The sequence below is a fragment of the Phodopus roborovskii genome, unplaced genomic scaffold, assembly GCF_943737965.1.
Source record: "Phodopus roborovskii unplaced genomic scaffold, PHOROB, whole genome shotgun sequence".
In the NCBI taxonomy this organism is placed as follows: Eukaryota; Metazoa; Chordata; class Mammalia; order Rodentia; family Cricetidae; genus Phodopus; species Phodopus roborovskii.
Window position 1 is genome coordinate 32843657 of NW_026126470.1, and position 18271 is coordinate 32861927.

Sequence of the window (18271 nt, forward strand, 5' to 3'; positions counted from 1 at the left end):
GGTCCTGAGCCTTTTTTATTGGGAGAATTTTTATTACTATTTCAATCTGATTCCAGGTTTTGGATCTGTCTAAACTGTTTATTTCATCTTGGTTTAATTTTGCTATGTTGTATTCATCTAAGATTTCATCCATGTCTTTTAGGCTTTTCAGTTTCTTGGAACATAGGCTTTTAAAGTATGTCTTTTTGAGTGTCTGGATGTCTGCATTCCACTTGGATCTATTGCAATCTCTCTCTTAATTTGGCCAAGGATTTGTCAATCTTGTTTATCTCTTGTGAAGACCCAAGTGCTCATTTTATTGATTCGTTGTATTTTGTTTTCAATTCTATTTTTTATTATCTCATTTAATCTGTGATTTGGGAGTGTTGTTTGCTCTTTATTTGCCAAGGGTTTCAAGCGCATCACTAAGTTATTGATTTGTGATATCTCAAAAAAATACTTTAGAGATTTATTTGTTATGTATACAGGGTTCTGCCTACATGCATGCCTCCGCACCAGAAGAAGAAGGCACCAAATTTCATGACAGATGGTTGTGAGCCACCAGGTGGTTGATGGGGATTGAACTCAGAACCTCTGGAAGAGCAGCTAATGTTACTTTGTTTTATTTTGTTTTTCGAGACAGGGTTTCTCTGTAGCTTTGGAGCCAGTCCTGGAACTAGCTCTGTAGACCAGGCTGGCCTTGAACTCACAGAGATCTGCCTGTCTCTGCCTCCTGAGTGCTGGGACTAAAGGCATGGCACCACCAACGCCTGGCTGCAGCGAATGCTCTTAACCACTGAGCTATAAACAGAGTTTCTGTCCTACCTGGTCCCTCAGCACTTTAGTCCCAAATAAAGACACAGAGATTTATATTCATTATAAACTGTTTGGTTGATGGCTCTGGCTTCTTATTGGCTAGCTATCTCTTAATTATTAACCCATTTCTATTAAACTATGTATTGCCATGAGGCTGTGGCTTACCCATAATGCCCCAGCATGATACTTCTTTGGCGGCTACATCGCGGCTCTCTCTCTCTCTCTCTCTCTCTCTCTCTCTCTCTCTCTCTCTCTGTGTGTGTGTGTGTGTGTGTGTGTGTGTGTGTGTGTGTGTTCTCTTCTTCCCAGCATTTCTAGTCTGGTAGCTTCACCTATATTTCCTGCCTTGCTACTGGCAGGCAGGAACTAATCAATAAGGGAATCATATATTCACAGCATAACAGAAGGACGTTCCCCATCACTGAGCCATCTCTCCATTCCCAGATATCTCATAATTTTTGGTGCACTTGTGCTATAAACATTTTTCTTAGGACTGCTTTCACTGGGTCCTGTAGATTTTTTTTGTATGTTGTGTTTTCATTTCCCTTCAATTCTTAGATTTTCTTTCTTTTTCCTTTTCTCTGTTTCTCTCTGTCTGCCTTTCTCTCTCTCTCTCTCTCTCTCTCTCTCTCTCTCTCTCTCTCTCTCTCTCTCTTTGTTTTTTGAGACAAATTTTCTCTGTATAGCCCTGGATGTTCTGAATCTCTATAGACCAGGCTGACCTGCCTCTGCCTCCCAAGTGCTGGGATTAAAGCGATGTGCTTCTACCTCGCAGCAAATTCTTGGAATTTTTAATTTCCATATTTCTTCTGGATAACAATCACCATTCAGTAGTGTGTTGTTTGGTGACCTTAAGTCTGTGTATTGCCTGTGATTTTTATTGCTGTTGATATGTTGCTTAATCTTGTTACGGTCAGATAGAATTCAGGGTGTTATTTAAATTGTCCTTTGTTTATTAAGACTTTATTTGTATTCTAAGTGTTGACACGTTTTGGAGAGATCTCCATGGGCTTCTTTTTTTTTTTTTTTTTTTTTTTTTTCCAAGTGGAAGACACGTTTTATTGATTTTTTCTTTTTCTTTTTTCTCCATGGGCTTCTGAGAAGAATGTGTAGATGTGTATTCTTTACTGTTTGGGTAGAATGTTCTATAGATGCTTGTTACAGCTACTTTATTTCTTTTTTCTTTTCAATTTTGTCTGCCTGTCTGTCTGTCTGATTGAGATAAGGTCTCTCTATTAATCTCTGGCTGTCCTGGAACGCAGTGTGGGATTAAAGGTATGGATCACTAGGCCTAACTCCATTTGATTTCTGATATCATTCAACTGTCATGTTTCTCAGCTTAAATCTTGTCCACATGGTCTATCTATTGATGCAAGCTGTATATTGATGTCACCCATTATCAGTGTGTTATTCAGTCTGTATTTTTACACAGATGAGTGATACCATTTTAAAATCAATCTGGTTTTATACAGATTGATTAATGCCATTTTAAAATGAAATTGGGGGCCCTGTGTTTAGTGCCTACATGTTTAAGATTGTATTATCCTTTTGATAGATTGTTCCTTTGGTAAGTACAAAGTATCCCTCTTTTTCTCTTTTCACCAGTTTTATGATGAAGTCTACTTTATCAGAAATTAGCTATCCTGCTTGTTTCCTAGATTAATTTGTTTTTCCACCCTTATCTTGAGGTCATGTCTATGATTGGTAGTAAACTCTGTTTTCTGAAGGTAGCAAAAAGATGAATTCTATTTTCACATCCAATCTGCTATCCTGACTTTATTGGGGGTCTGAGACAATATTCAGAGTTATTATTGGCAGATACATGCTAATTACTGTCATTAGTTTTTGTTTTGTTTTGTTTGTTTTTGATTTTGTATTTTGAGAGAGGGTCTCAATATGCAGTTCTGGCTGTCCTAGAATTCACTATGTAGATTATGTTGGCCTCAAACTCACAAGGCATCCCTGAACCACCATTCCTGGATTTGTCATTTATTTTGTGGTATTCTTTGACCTCTTTTGAGAGACTATATAGTATTGCCTATTTATTCCCTCTGATTTCTTGGCTATGTTAATCCTCTCTTCATAGCTCTGTATTTCTCCCAGGACACTCTGTTAAGCTGAATTAGTAGTCATAAATTCCCTAAATCTGTTTTTATCATGGAAGATTTTATTTCTCCATCAATTTTAATAGGTAGTTTTGCTGGGTATAATAGTCTGAGTCAACAGTTATGATCTTTCAGGACTTGGAATACATCTTTCCAGACCCTTCTGTCTTGAAAAGTTTCCATTTCCTGCTTGCCTTTAATCCCAGCACTTGGGAGGCAGAGGAAGGTGGCTCTCTCTATGGGCTGGAAGCCAGCCAGGGCTATGTAGAGAGGACCTGGCTCAAAACAAAATTTCCATTGTTTCTATTCTACCACAGTTTAAATAAACAGACCAGTGTGAAAACTGGAACCCCAATAAGAGTAAGCTATCACTTATAGGCAGGAAGAGTTCTAACTCCCTGATGACTTGTATCCTAAGGCTTAAAAGTGTACTGTTTGAACACAGATTTTGACAGCATGGGAATAGTGTAGCTTCATGCCTTTGAGAGCCCATGGCTTAAATCCTTTCTTGGACCAGAGTGTGTCTCCCCACTTTACTTGTTCATCACACATATTCAAAAACATGTCAGTGACTTTGTATAAAGACCAGGCTCTATATGTAGTGTATGTATTCTTGTATATTATGTATATGTGTGTATGTATTCATCAGTCTAACCTATATAGAAGGATGTGTTTACTTATATGTAATTTACGTGTGTGTGTGTTTACTCACATGCCACACATGGAAGGATGTGTTGTACACTTGTGTGCGCCACACATAGAAGGTGTGTGCATATGTGTTGACATGTATCACACATAGAAGGGGATATTGTGCTATGATAACATATCTGTAGTTGTGTACATGGTTGTTGGAGAACAGAGTTTACTCTGATTATTAACGTGCTGAGGGAGGTCATTGCAGCCCATTGTGGAACTATCCTAGCTGGCTCCCCTGTATCATTGTACAAAACCATCTCTGAGTACTCCATGAGTACCAGTCTCAAGGCACCCATTCATTGATACTACCCAAACTGGCCCTGGCCTCCCCACAACAGGCTGTGGACTTGTGTTTGGACAAAGTCTAATGGGATCTTCTCTCCTATCCCCTCAGCGTTCTTCTGGAGGATGGGAAAGCCACAGTGCCCCTTCTGGCAGAGAGACTGACCACGGAGCTCATCTCACACATCTGTGTAAGCTGGGATGGTTGTGTCTCCATCAAGCTGAGCTGGGATTGGGACAGTCCTGGGCACACAAGCTGGCCAAGATCTCTTTGCAGTGACATGTTGTGTTTGGGAGTCAGTGACTCCTGCATCAGAAGGCTTTGTGCTGGTGTCCGCTGCTGTCACCCTTGGGGTCTGGGTGGCATGGCTGTGAGCCCCTCATTCTGGAGCTGACCTCAAGAGCCTGAGTTCAGATAGGCTCTTCAGATAGAAGCCATGTTCCCTTCCTCTGACCTGAAGGAGTCTGCATCTGAAACTTCTCCACCTGGGGAGTTGAGAATACACAGCACATGTGGATTTAGTGTGGAGACCTGCTTGAGGACTGCTGTGGAAAGATATTCAGTGGTGATCTTCTTCCTCTGGGCTCTTCTTCCTGTTCAAGGTCTTCCTGCAGCCTTGGGATGCAGGTGGAGATCAGGGTGTCTGCAGGGCACCATGATGTTGATGCTCTCTGGGCTTGCTTGACGCAGACAGAGGCAAGCCTGTTCTTGCTGAGCTCTGGGCCTTGAGCTGCCTGGAGACAGCAAAGCTATAGAAACCCTCCTTGAAATCCTTGGCAGACTTTGACATGTTGAAATCGACACAAAGGTTTAGGAGACTTGTGTTGTTCTAACTTCCCTGTTTCAGAAGCTACTAGAAGGTTCTTTGTGGCATTTCCCTGAAGAGAGCTCATGTCTCTGATACAGAAAGAGGTGACACTGGGCGGCTCATTTAGGAGGCAGCCATGTGCAACGGACGGGGCTATGTATCAGATAGAGGTGTGGGTAAACCTGTGTGGGAAGGAATGCTTCTCATGTGCTGCTCTGCACCAGGCAAGTTGCAGGACTTCAGAATGTTACTCTTGTGTCACGGCGACTCTGCAGAGCAGGCTTCGGGCCTCCTTTGCATTCCCAGTCTGTATTTCTATATCCCACTCTCTTCTTTCCATTTCAGAAATCTCTGCCTTTGTTAGAAAATCAAATAAAGAACTGTTATCAGCATGCCACCGAGGAGCTGCAGAAGTACGGCACAGACATACCAGAAGATGACAGTGAGAAAATGTTCTTCCTGATAGACGTGAGTATTCCCCATAGTAATGACTACATCACTGTCTACGCAGGAATTGCTGTCTGGTGCTCTTCAGATATCAAGCCTCCAAGGCTGATGGAGATGCATTTAGTCTTAAAAAAGGAGTCAGGACAGAGACTACAGTTGAGTGCAGGGTGGGGCTTGTGGGGGGGCATTTTCATTTTATCCACACTGACAGAAGAGTTCTCCCCAGGGATCCTAAAGGAAAAGGAAGAATGGAAGTATTTCCTGCTACATTAAGGCCCTTCTTCTGCTGAGCCCATGAAGAGGAGGTGGCTTGCCCACCTTCAAGGCACACATGTCCCTTTACTACCTTGACCCCATGCTTAGAAGATCTCTGCTTATACCAATGTTATTCTTCTTGACAGAAAATCAACACTTTTAACCAGGACATCACTGCCATAGTACAAGGGGAGGAGAATGTCGGGGAGGGAGAATGTCGCCTGTTCACCAAGATCCGAAACAAGTTCTTCTTGTGGAGTATGGAGATTGCAGATAATTTCCAAAACGGTGAGTATCTTGTTCAGTCTGGGTTGCTATCCTTAACAATCTTACACTCCGTTGTTATTTAGAGACAATAGGAGATTATCACTCACAGTTCTTGGTGCTAGGAGTGTCCCAGGTCGATGCATCAGAAGATGAGGTGTCTGGTCTCTGCTTCTTTCAGATAGCTCAGTTTATCTGAGAGTGAGTCTCCGCAGCCCCTATTGTTTATATATGCTGCTTGGGCCTGGTGAATCTAGTCAGTTTAAGGGACTTTCTGAAGTCACTAAGTTGTTGATTTCCTGAACTTAAGGAGCTTCCCCAGATGATGAAGCTTTTCACCTCCCTTAGGAACATCCTGTTTTTTTTTTTTTTTTTTTTTTGTTTTTTTTAACCTCCTTCCTAGTATCCTACAACTTCAGGAGTGCCCTTCCAAAATGGAAAGTTTTGATCTTGGAGGAAACTGCTGCCTATCCAGGACCTTAATCCTGGGACATCTTAATAATATATTTCATTATGACAACGAGAAGATAATACAAGCGCATACAGCACCCCGCCTCAGCTTCATAGCTTCAAAATCTGAAGTGGGGAGAAAGTTCTATAAATCTGTTCGTTGATCACATGTCTGTACTGAGAAAGCTGCCATGGCTGAGGGGAATTCCAAGGGACTTTGGCTTATTTGAAGGGGGGCTTGATGAAAACATATAATTGGTTTGAACCAACCAGAGGTTCTGACAAACTGCTTCCCCTGGCTGTGAGTGACAGATGTACAGAGTGGAGTGTTCTATCTCCTTCGGGCTACATGCAGAATCTGTTAGTCCCTAGTGGAGGGTGTGTCAGGTGGTCAGGGTGGGTAGCATTGTGCTTTTGTAGAGAACTTTTGTAGAGATCTGCCTGCCTCTGCTTCCCTAGTGCTGGGATTAAAGGTGTGTGCCATCACTTCCCCCCAAGGCTCTGACTTCCTCCATGTACCTACCGTGCCCACCTTTTCTGCCATACTCACCACTACTAAGTTCAGACGGCTGAGGCTAGAACACGATAGGCCCTGCACTGTGTCCTCACACCAGGGAAGAATCACTGTCCCATTTCAGAACTTCAGAAGTGTCTGCCACTATATCTGATGGAGGAGAGACTAGAGACTAGAATATGAAGAAGCTTTACAACTTGAAGGTACAAGAATAGGATCCAGTTAGGACAGTAAAAGACGTTTTTCCAAAAAGAAGATATACAAATGACTAATAAAACACAGATACATGGGCAGTGGCCATCAGAAATGCAAATGAAAACACCGGGATAATTCTGTCCCAGCCCCTAGGAAAATTGGAATCAGAAAGGCAGACACTGGCAGGTGCTGGGGAAGAGACAGGGGAAAGGAAACCCTGGTGTAGTGGTGGGGAGTGGGAAATGGAACAGTTGTTGTGGGTTATAGCAGTGAACCCACAGAGAGGCCAACACACGATGCCCATGTCCAGTCCCAAGGGGCTGCTATGAGGGAGCAGTCAAACATAGAAGTCTTCTTTACCCTGAACCTGGGGTCTTCTCCCCATGCCTTCACAAGTCCTTTACTTTGGGTATTTAAATGTCTTTGTCCGTCATTGTAAGGACACAGTGGATTAGAGACCACCCTAAGAGATTTCTTTCTGCTTAGTAATTTCTTTTAAAAACTTCATTGGAAACTAGTCCTGTCCTGAGGTGCTGGGTAGTTAGACCACAGCACAAGGATTTTGAGGGAGGTGATTCAGCTCCTAGCATCACTCAATGGAGTATTCTAACTCACAGAAAGGCACAGAAGGAATTGAGATACACGGTACAGGACGGATAAGCCTTGATGACAGGATACTGAGTGAAAACCACCAGTCACAGTGGCCTTCGGCATGCGATTCCATTTTAGAAACACCCAGAATACATACATGGTGTAAACAGAAGGTAGAGCAGGAGGTTGGGGAGAGGGCAGAAAGGGAGGCATCAACTGCTCATGAGAGTAGTTCCTGAGGGTGACAGAAACATCCCAGAGTCAAGTATTAAACCGTGGAGCTTGGCTCATAACTCTGAATATACTTAAAGTCTTGCTTAATGAGTAAAGTTTTATTTTATTTTATTCTTTGGAGGACTGGAGTGATGGCTCAGGGGTTAAGAGCACTGACTGTTCTTCCAGAGGATCTAGGTTTGATCCCCAGCACTCACATGATGACTCATTACCGTTCGTAACTCCAATCCCAGGGGATCTGATGTTCTCTCTGAACCTCTGGAGGCGCAGTATGTGAATTTGTACATAGGCATACATGCAGGCAAAACACCCATATACATAAAACTGATAAAAAAAAAATAAAAATGGCTAGTTCATCACAGGGGAAGCTGTGGCTATCTGAGTCTGCTGCCCGTTTCTAGCCCAGAAGGAATAAGTGTTTTGTCTCATGAACAGGGAGATCAGGTCACACTGGGGCCACTTAGGTGCCCACTTGCTCTGTCATCTCTTGCTGAGGGGCAGCTCCACCCAGCTCTTGACTCTGCCTATAGGACACAGGGCCAATGAGCCATATGCTCTGTCTCCTATTCTTTGATCAAATCCAGCTGGAACCAGGTGATTCAGCTCCTAGCATCACTCAGTGGAGTAAACCCACCCATTCAAGGTCTTTTTGAGACTGTGTCCTCCTCTGGTTTCCACCTGTTGGATTAGGCCGTGGTCTCTGGCTCTGAACATGCCTTTTACCTCAACTGAGTGAAGTGGCCTTGAGATTGTATTCTCCCCTGTAACCCCAAATATTTTTCAATATGCAGATATTTACTTGCTGCATTTTACCTCAGTAAATCCAGTAAGACCAAAATGGATTTGTTTAAGAAAATTTGCAAGATGGCTTTATAAAACAACTAACAGATACCTCCTACTGTAGGTTATGATGCGTTATATAAAGAAGTCTGGAAATTTGAAAAGCAGTATCGAGGCCGAGAGCTGCCAGGGTTTGTGAACTACAAAACATTTGAGAACATCATAAGACGCCAAATCAAAGTCTTGGAAGAACCAGCTGTAGAAATGCTGCACAAGGTCACTGGTGAGTGCTGAACAGGGTCATTAGAAATACTGTTTCTCTCAGCCATTTTATCTCTGGACAGGGGACAAAGACTCTGGGACAGGGGACAAAGGCAATGCTGTACCCCTCCCCCCACCTCTCCTATTCCCCCACCCCTCCCTGGCAGCTGTCCTCTAGAGCTGGTTCTAAGTGGGTGGTAGGTTTTCTGTGCTTTAGATGTCACTGTGGTATCCAGTCCATTCTGACCCTGTGGGCACAGGGATTTGCTGTCAGAGGGCAGTCACCTAACCTCATAGGCCCTTAGCCCGATCCTGTAAGCAACACAGCCAGAATCCTTAGCCTGCAGCTGTATTTATATTAAAGAGAGTTCTCTAGAAATGTAGGCTTACCTTCTTCTTCATTTGGGTAGGGAGGAAAGGAAGGGGGTAGGGAGAAGGAGGGCATCCATTCCCTCACCCCTGCTCCCCCCCACACCGTTTTGCATCTACACAGAGTGAACACATCTTAACCACTTACTAAGTTAAACTGTTTTTTTCTCTCTTCAATCAGAAATGGTACGAGCTGCCTTTACCAGTGTTTCTGAAAAAAATTTTGAAGAGTTTTTTAACCTTCACAGAACTACCAAGGTAAAAACCAAGTGTGTTATTATTTTTAAAGCATAACGGATATGACAAGTAGAAAGCAAGTATTTGGGGCTGAGACTATTTCTCCTTTCCTGTGCTTGTTTGGAAAAGTCTTAAGTTGCTGCTTGAATCTTGTTGATGAGGCTGCCGGTGCTGTCTGGCTAAAATGGGGGCAGGGAGAGGAGGGAGAAGGAAGGCAGGGATAGAAGGGAGTACTGTCAGGGAGGTTCACAGGCCCATTTATAGGAAGACACCCCTGACAGTGAGTGAAAAGTGTCAGATGTAGGACTCAGGGATGACATGGATAAAATGGATTGTGGGAAGTAAGACATTTAATAGAATCATTGTTAGTGTCATGGGCAGGCAGACAGACAGTATACCAGTGGTTCTGAGGAAAGTCAGGCTCCAGAGACCAGAGACACTCCAGTGGGGGTCTGAAGAAGACCTGGGACTATGGAACAGACTTAGGATCCCTTCTTACAAGTCTCTAAGGAAGGGGGAAGGCTTTACAACCCTGCAGCCAGGTTCTCTGATACCCCAGCAGGCAGAAGGCAAAGGGTAGGGGGCAATGTGGCCCCTGTGATACCCATCAGTAGCATCTTGATACCCTTTGATGTGTGTGATGTATCTTGGTAAACTTACTTCCCAAGATGAGAAATTCAGGTGTCTGGGAGCCTGCTGGATTAGTAGGATAGCTGATGCTCTGTGAGGCTGAGGAAAAGAAAGGGCCGCTGGATTCTCAGGGACATAGTAGCAGACTGGGCTGGTTTCTAACAGTGATTCTAACAGTGGGGGTCTCAAGTGTGAAATTTCATCTGTTTAAAGGGTTGCAACAGCAAAAAGGAAAATGCCTCTACCTCCATAGGGACTGGCATGGCCAAGAAACCCAGCCCTCACCCAGGCAGACATGTCCTGTGCAGGTGGTCACTGGTTCTGCCATTGTCCAATCTGGGCCACAACTGAGATGTCTCATGGGCCTATGTTCCCAGCGTGGGAAGAGTGAGGCCTCCCGGAAGTTATGGTAAATGGGAGGTACAGCTGGAGCCACGCCCAGGACTGAGATTTACAGATTGCCCCTGCTGCGGTAGTCAGGTCAGGTCACTCTAGGCAAAGGCGGTCTTCCCTGGCTCCCCTGAAAGCCCTGGACGTGATACCCACAGGAGGTGACTGACCTAAACTGAGCCCCCCCCCCTTTGCACACTTGCTGGTAGAAACCACCTCCTTATTGTAGATGCTAAAGTGGCTAAAACAGCAAGGAGAGCGGCTGGTTCAGGGCTGAGGATGCACACAGTTCCTAGCTCTTCCTAGGTTAATGCCTCACTTCTCCCCTTATTGTGTCCTAATATCTGGTATGAACAACTTGATTGGGTTCATGGTTTGAGGGGATACATTCTGCTGCGGCCAGAATGGCGGGGCAGCAGAAATGAGTGCTGGTGTTCAGAAGCCCAAACTATATAATAGCATTGCCCACATTAGGCTGGGTCTTCCGTCTCAATTAAACATCTCTGGAAACACCTTTTCAGACACGCTCAGAGATGAGCTTCCTGAGTGATTCTAAATTTCATCAAGGAGCTGGAGAGATGGTTTGGTGGTTAAGAATGCTTGCTGCTCGGTTGCAGGGGTGGGGATGGGGGGGGAGAGGAAGAGGGAAGGGTCAGGGAACTAGGATTGACATGTAAAGCAAGCTTGTTTCAAATTTAAATAAAAAGAAAAAGAAAAAAAATGCTTGCTGCCCTTGTAGAGGACATGAGTTCAATTCCCAATACCCACGTCAGGTGGCTCCAACCATTTGTAGCCCCAGTTCCAGGGTATCCAGTACTTTTTTCTGGCCTCTGCAGGCACTTGATTGAATATGGTACACACAAATGCATGCAACACACACATACGCAAAATAAACAGATCTTTAAAAATAAACCCACTAAAGTTGATACTGAAGGCTGACCTTTAAATAGGGGCTATGCACATCTGGCTCAGGCTTCCTCTGGTTTCCATCCTCAGTGCAGGGGACCCTACATAGATGAGCTGAGCAAGGGGATACAGGGACCACTCCCGGGTGATGACTGTGTTTCTGCTGAGTGAGCAGATGCTTGTTGTGGTGTTTTTGTTCTTATTCCATGGCAAGCCTTTTTTTTTTTTTTTTTTTTTTTTTTTTTATTGTTTTGTTGGCTTACATTTCTCTTTCCTTGCAGTCCAAACTTGAAGACCTCAGATTAGAACAAGAAAAGGAAGCAGAGAAGATGATCCGACTTCACTTCCAGATGGAGCAGATCATCTACTGCCAGGACCAAGTGTATAGGGAAGCCTTGAAGAAGGTCAGAGAGAAGGAAGCTAAAGAAGAGGAGAACAGCTCAAAGTCAAGCTCCTTCACTTTGTCTAAGTCTGAAGATTTACAGAAGTTATCCATGGATGAGATCTTTCAGCACCTGAATGCCTACCACCAGGTAAAAATGTGGACACCTTGGAACTGGGTGTCCATTTGTTCCCCTTTGTTTCTTTGTTTTTTTGTGGGTTTTTGTTTTGTTTTGGGGGGGTTGTTGTTGTTTGTTTTGTTTTGTTTTGTTTTTGTTTTTGAGGCAGGGTTTCTCTGTGTATTCCTGGCTATCCTGGCACTCACCCTGTAGACCAGGCTGGCCTCAAACTCACAGAGATCCTCCTGCCTCTGTCTCCCAAGTGCTGGGGTTAAAGGTGTGTGCCACCAATACTGGCTGTTCCCTTTATTTCTGTGTGTCTCTCTATGTAGGATATGGACCTGCAATGGGACTTCAGGACAACTCTATCCTGAATTCTGGGTGAACCTCTGGGAATAGGTTATAATTCATTCAGATGAACAACTAGCTTAGAGCCACAGACATCTGCCTTTTATGGTCCATGTGACCCTGACTGTGTGACTTAAACTCTCAGAGCATTAGCTTTCTTCTCTATAAGATATGGTTTCAGCATCCCAAGCACCTGTGATGGAGGGTGGGGCCCTCGGCTCAGGGTTGAGATGCCATGCACTCATCGTGGTCCTGATGTCTGTTTGATGGGGCACACATCATGTAACACAAGTATAGCAGGCTCTACACAGTCAGAGACACAGGGACCTGGAAGCAACTACTCAGAGGTAGTCACGTTAACGTTCTAATGTACAGGCTTCCATCACTGGCTGCCAGAAGTCCAGTCTTGTCATGTGGCCAAGTGCATGACTCATGGGTCTTATGGCCATGCATCTGTAGATATCATGTTTGCTCTCCGTCTCTGGGACTCTGACAACTCCAGGGATGTCAACAAGTGGAATAGTAGAGTTTTTATCCTTCCTGCCTGGCTTGTTTCTCAGAGGATAACGTCCTCAGTGTCCCTACACATCATAGCACAAATCTGCAGACATTATCCATCCTTGTTAGCCAAGGCCCCCCCCTCCCCCCCCCTCCCCCCCCCCCCCCCCCCCCCCCTTCCCCCCCCCCCCCCCCCCCCCCCCCCCCCCCCCCCCCCCCCCCTTCCCCTTCCCCCCCCCCCCCCCCTCCCCCCCCCCCCCCCCCCCTCTCCCCTTCCCTCCCCCCCCCCCCCCCCCTCCTCCCCCCCCCCCCCCCTCTCCCCTTTTTCCCCCCCCTCCTCCCCCCCCCCCCCCCCCCCCCCCCCCCCCCCCCCCCCCCCCCCCCCCCCCCCCCCCCCCCCCCCCCCCCCCCCCCCTCCCCCCCCCCCCCCCCCCCCCCCCCCCCCCCCCCCCCCCCCCTCCCCCCCCCCCCCCCCCCCCCCTCCCCCCTTTCTTCCCCCCCCTCCCCTCTCCCCCGGGTCCCACCCGGAGTACCACCTGGTACCATATAATAACAGGTGTGGTGATACGTGCCTGAATTTCTAGCACTCTGGAGGTAGAGGAAAGAAGGTAAGGTCAAAGCTATCCTCGGTTATGTCGAGTTTGAGACTATCCTGGGGTATATAAGACCCCGGTGGAGAATAAAACAAGAATTTGGGAAAAGGAAATAAAAGAAATGGTGTCAAGGCAGAAACACACATGTGCTAAGAACCCCAAGCAGAGTAGATTTAGCTCTTACGTAGGAGATCACATTCATCTTCTTCCTGTATTAGTCCCAACTGCAGGGGAGAAGGATGAACACAGTTTGAGGCAGCATTTCTGTCACCATGAACCATATGATGTTTTGTGAAGAAACCACAGGGTACAGATACGGAGCTCAAGTCTGAGTCAAGTTGCCTGAGGATGTGGGAGCCTGGATCTGGGTCTCCAGAGCTAAGGGCCTCCCCACATGACAGCTGACATAAATAGGCTTTACCAGCTGCCTGTTCCACTCCTTTCCAGGACCAATGGGTTGTGAGGGAGAATTAAGGAGGAACTGGGGTGGAAATGTGGTAATGGTGGCTTGAACCCTGGCTTGGTGGGGGGGTGAAAGTTGTGTTCGGGAACTGGTAAAGCTCTTGCAGGAATCACTGGAAGAGTCCAAGCAGGACCGAGATGCTGTTCTGACAGCATCTCTCCCCAACCCAGTACCAGCTCTGACATCCTTCCCAAACTATTGCAGCCTGACCCTGCCCCTTAGGGCACAACTACAGAGCCAATGAATAATGGAAAAATTATAAACTTTATTTGAATATTTCACAGTGGAAACTCAGAACAGACATAAAGTAGGAAACAACCAACCAAGAGCATAGACAGGGAAAGCTGAGGAGGGGACATGTTCTCACATTTCAAGGTGCTTGCACATTTAGTCTGGCATTGCATTCAGAAGGTCCCTGAGTGCTGTTCCCAGAGGAAGCATCATTGGAGTAGGTGACCATTCCCTGTATGGGAATCCCTTCCCAGGAAATATGGAATCCCAGCTATGACTCATCCATTCATTGCCTTCTGGAGAACTTGGCAGATGGCAGGAGGCAGAGCCTCACCTACTCATACTTCATGCTTGGTAACTCTGGCATGGAGTTCCTGGTGGAAACCCAGGGCCAGAAGAGAACATAGGACAATGACTTCTTCTTTTTCATCTTTGTCCCATACTAAGAACTTCCAATCCCACCCCCAAGCTACAGAATAACTTTACCATCTGGAAGAGGTCTAATGTCTGAGGCACAATCACAGGTCCAAACGCAGGTGAACACGAGCCATCTATCCAGGCTAGTGCTCCAGGAGCAGTGAGGTAGTAAGAGAAGAAACATGACCCAGAAGCAAAGAGACTGGAGTCATGTGTCCCTGATTCTGATGGACCTCATCCTTCCAGTGACTAGGCGAACTATACAGGCTCCATCAGATAACAGGCCTTGCCTGTTGCCAAGGCAAGGAGGTGAGTCTCAGGGTCTGAGAGGCTAAGAAAATGGTGGTGGGAAGCTAAGAACCAGATTGAATGACACCATGTGGAGCTTCCCCAAGGAATAGATGGCCTAGGGGAACATGATGACATTAGCTTCTTGCTCTGAGGGCTCTGCCTAGACTCTCAGCTAGGCAAAGGCTATATCACCCTTGGAAGTATCTATCATGTTAACATGTGGGAGTGGGAGCCCTTTACTCCCAACCATGTTCACCTGGATGCTAATTAAATCACTATAGTAGGAACCAGCCCAAATTGCACAGCAGAGCCAGGTCACAGGCTGCAGGCAGTTTTCTCTTAAGGTATCTGTCCTAAGGCCTATAGCCCTGACTGGTCTCCCCTTTCTCAGGCCGTCAGGCTACTCAGAAGCCACAGCCCTTACTCATCTAAAAGAGGTCTGATCGTGAGCATAACAGGAGACCTAGCATGACAGTACCACCCTCCTCTGCATATGGCCCCACATGCCCAAACCCAACAGGATCATCATCCCTTAGAGATAGGAGCCGCAGAAGTGACCTGGGGTGGGCACTCAAGCCCACACAGGACCAGGGAGCACAGCCAGACAAGTCACTGTTTAATAAAGTGAAAGGCCCTTTGAATCGTCTCAAAAAGTACATTGTGCACAGGAGTTAAAAAATCAGCCCCTTGGTTTTCTTGCGGAAGGGTGTCGAAGATAAGAGAAGTCAGGGACAAAGGCCACGTGGATTAGCTGTTAGCCTGTGCAAACAGGAAGAAGAGATGAGGTTACTCGCCTGAGAGAGACAAAGCTGTGGTATCTCCTTCCACTCAGCACTCGCCTTCCTCAAGGTCATGCTGAGTGGCTTAAATACACCTCTGGTCATCTCCCTCCATCCTGCCCTCTCTCTAGCCTCCTCTTCGTACTCCTCAGCATAGTCTGACTTGTCTGTTCTCAGCTCTGCCCCCGCCAGGAGAGGACTTCACTGTTATGATGACACCCTGAGCTCAGGTGTCACTTGCATTGACATGGCCAAGCCTTATAACAATGTTCCAGTCTTAATCCTTCTCTCTCAGGCAGATACTAGGAAATATGCTCTTTCTCTAGGAACCCCTCTTATGAGTCCATGTCTAAACAAACCATCTTTCTGATCCCTGCGATGGAGAGGTTGGGATTCCAACAGATTGTACGGATGAGCCAGGAGGGCCGGCTCACAGAAACCCCTTACTGTACAACCTCCCCTGGACCCAAGTTGGGGACTTGAGATCTCTAACCACCCTTTTCCCTCAGAACAGAACACAAAGGCTGCCCTAATTCCCCTCAAGAGATCCCTCTGAGGAAGAGTGCCATTCTGACTTTTCCCTCACCCAACTATGTCAGTGGGTGACAGCTAGATGGATGCCTGGGTCTGCACTAGAATGGGGAGCCAAGAAAGTTCTGAGTCCAGCTCTGCCATTAGCACTAGCAGGGAGGCCAGTGATGTTGATATGCTGACTCCCCTGCACCACCACTAAAGGACTGCAAGCGTCACAGGCTTTGAGGTATGGAGGGATTAGGAAACCAGAGGGATGGGTGAAAGGTGGGTGACCCAGGAGCAGTTCAGACCATGGAAGTGTCTGCTTCATGCCTTGGTGCATTCCTCCCAGACCTATAGCTTGAGCTCACGGAGTACATAACCCAGGAATCAGGGAGATTACCCTCATTTGCTGGTAGATCCAGTCTGTAAAAACTGTCATGTTCCCGTACACTCCAGGTCTGTATGCCTTGGCACAGCCAGAGCCCCAGCTCGTGTCCCCAATCAGCCACCAGATGCCATTCTTCGAAGTAACCAAAGGCCCTCCACTGTCTCCCTAGTGAACACAACAAGTTACAGAGAAGAGAAAGGCACACTGCAGCACACGGGCCACCATACACCGTGCAGAGAGGACACAGAGTCTGTGGATATGAAAGGGGCTGTGGGTCTATCTCACAGGCAATTGTCAGAGAGACATAATCTAAAAGATGATGTTGGTCCATACCCACTAACTGTTAGGAAGTACAGGGAAGACCACAATTTACCCACATCAACACTTGTGCCAAACAAAAGCTTCTCGGACGATCATAGTGCACTTAGCACTGGCTTCTGTCAAAGGCATAAATGCTGCTAGCAACCAGCCCTCCCCACAATGCTCCCAATTGTCCCTGTGTCCTTGGGAGGTATCTCTGACCCCATGTCTCACAGGGACTCTTGGAACTACACATTCCAAGACTGAATAAAAACTCAAAATTACCTGGCAAGAGTCCACAGTGCCCTGCAGGAAGCCGGCACAGATCATGGCTGGTGTGATAAGGTTGTTGTATATGTATTTATTATTACATTTGGAGCGCTCGATCAAGGGAACCATGGCAGCATTCAGCACATCCGAGGTCTTCCCTAACAACAGAGGCATCAGCCAGACACTCTTGTGGACATCTTCCTCAAGAAGCCAACACTCTATGTAGACAATCTCAGACCTCTCTTCCCTTCTCCCTCCCTCCCTGTAATGGTTAGCAATGACTGACAGTATCTAGAATCACCTGGGAGGCAAAAGTGTGAGCATGTCTATGAGGAAGTTTCTAGAGTGGGTAAATTGAGAAGGGAAAAATTCCCTAAAGATGGGTGGCACCATTGTATGGACTGCATCCCAGGCTAATCTTAAGCATCCCTCTTCCTCTCCTTCTCCCCCTCCCCCTCCCCTGTGTGTGTGTGTGTGTGTGTGTGTGTGTGTGTGTGTGTATGTGTACATACTTTGTGTGTGTGTGAGAGAGAGATATTAGAGAGAGAGAGCCCCAATATCTCTAGTTCCTGATGCCTTCCTCTCAATAATGGACTGTACCTACAGATTGTAAACAATAAGCCATTCTTCCCTTGCATTACTTCTGTCAAACTTTTGTCACAGGAATGAGGAAGCACACTCCCTCAGTCCATCACAATACCAAGCCTTTTCCCTATGTGTTAGGTAGGACTAATTTGATATTTTCTGTTAATCAAACGGGGAAAGCAAGGCATATAGCCCAGGTAGATTGTCCAAAGCCATTAGCCACTGAATAACAGAACTGGAATCCAAATCAGCATCCAATCCTGTGTGACCCAAACACCTCACCTTTCTCGTAGGTGGACCCCCACCCTGAAATCCAGCACTCCTGGGCTAAATCCAGCAACATGCCTGGGTTTGGCAGACATACTGGCTTCACTACATCTGTTAAAGAAGAACAGAGGGTTATCCAGGCCTAGATGGCCTCTGTGAGAATCTTTCCTGGCTGCCCCATGAAATCCAGGTTCCCATGAGTCCTGGACCTCTTGTTCCTGGCAGACCTGCTTCCTGACAATCCCTCTGGACATAATCAAGTGCTGGTTCAAAAATCTCAAAAAATGAATTTAAAAGTATATTAAGAAAAATAAAAATAAAAATAAAATAGAGCCTGGAAGTGGTGGTGCATGCCTTTAATTCCAGGTAGAGGCAGATGGATCTCTGTGAATTCGAGGCCAGCTTGGTCTAGGGAATGAGTTCCAAGATAGCCAGGGTTATGCAAAGAAACCCGTCTCAAAAAAACAAAAACAAAACAAAACAAAAAACCCAAATAAATAGTTTATAGACTACTCTTTAATGAAAAAACTTACTAAAGTTCTTTTTAAAATACATTATTACCATTTCTGTGATTCTTAAAATGTTTATAAACTATTAGAGAAAACACACCTTTAT

General features: G+C 46.1%; 1 protein-coding gene across 1 annotated transcript in view; it reads left to right on the top strand.

Annotated features, from left to right (window-relative positions):
- The window catches only part of LOC127227568 (interferon-induced GTP-binding protein Mx2), a 28747-nt gene extending 10784 nt beyond the window's left edge, over positions 1-17963 (top strand). The window contains exons 8-14 of the mRNA XM_051191962.1: positions 3991-4069; positions 5033-5155; positions 5536-5677; positions 8542-8700; positions 9229-9305; positions 11492-11743; positions 17683-17963. Coding sequence (XP_051047919.1) covers positions 3991-4069; positions 5033-5155; positions 5536-5677; positions 8542-8700; positions 9229-9305; positions 11492-11743; positions 17683-17802 — 952 coding nt within the window. The 3' untranslated portion in view covers positions 17803-17963. The remainder of the gene's footprint in view (positions 1-3990; positions 4070-5032; positions 5156-5535; positions 5678-8541; positions 8701-9228; positions 9306-11491; positions 11744-17682) is intronic.
- Positions 17964-18271: the final 308 nt, after the last annotated feature.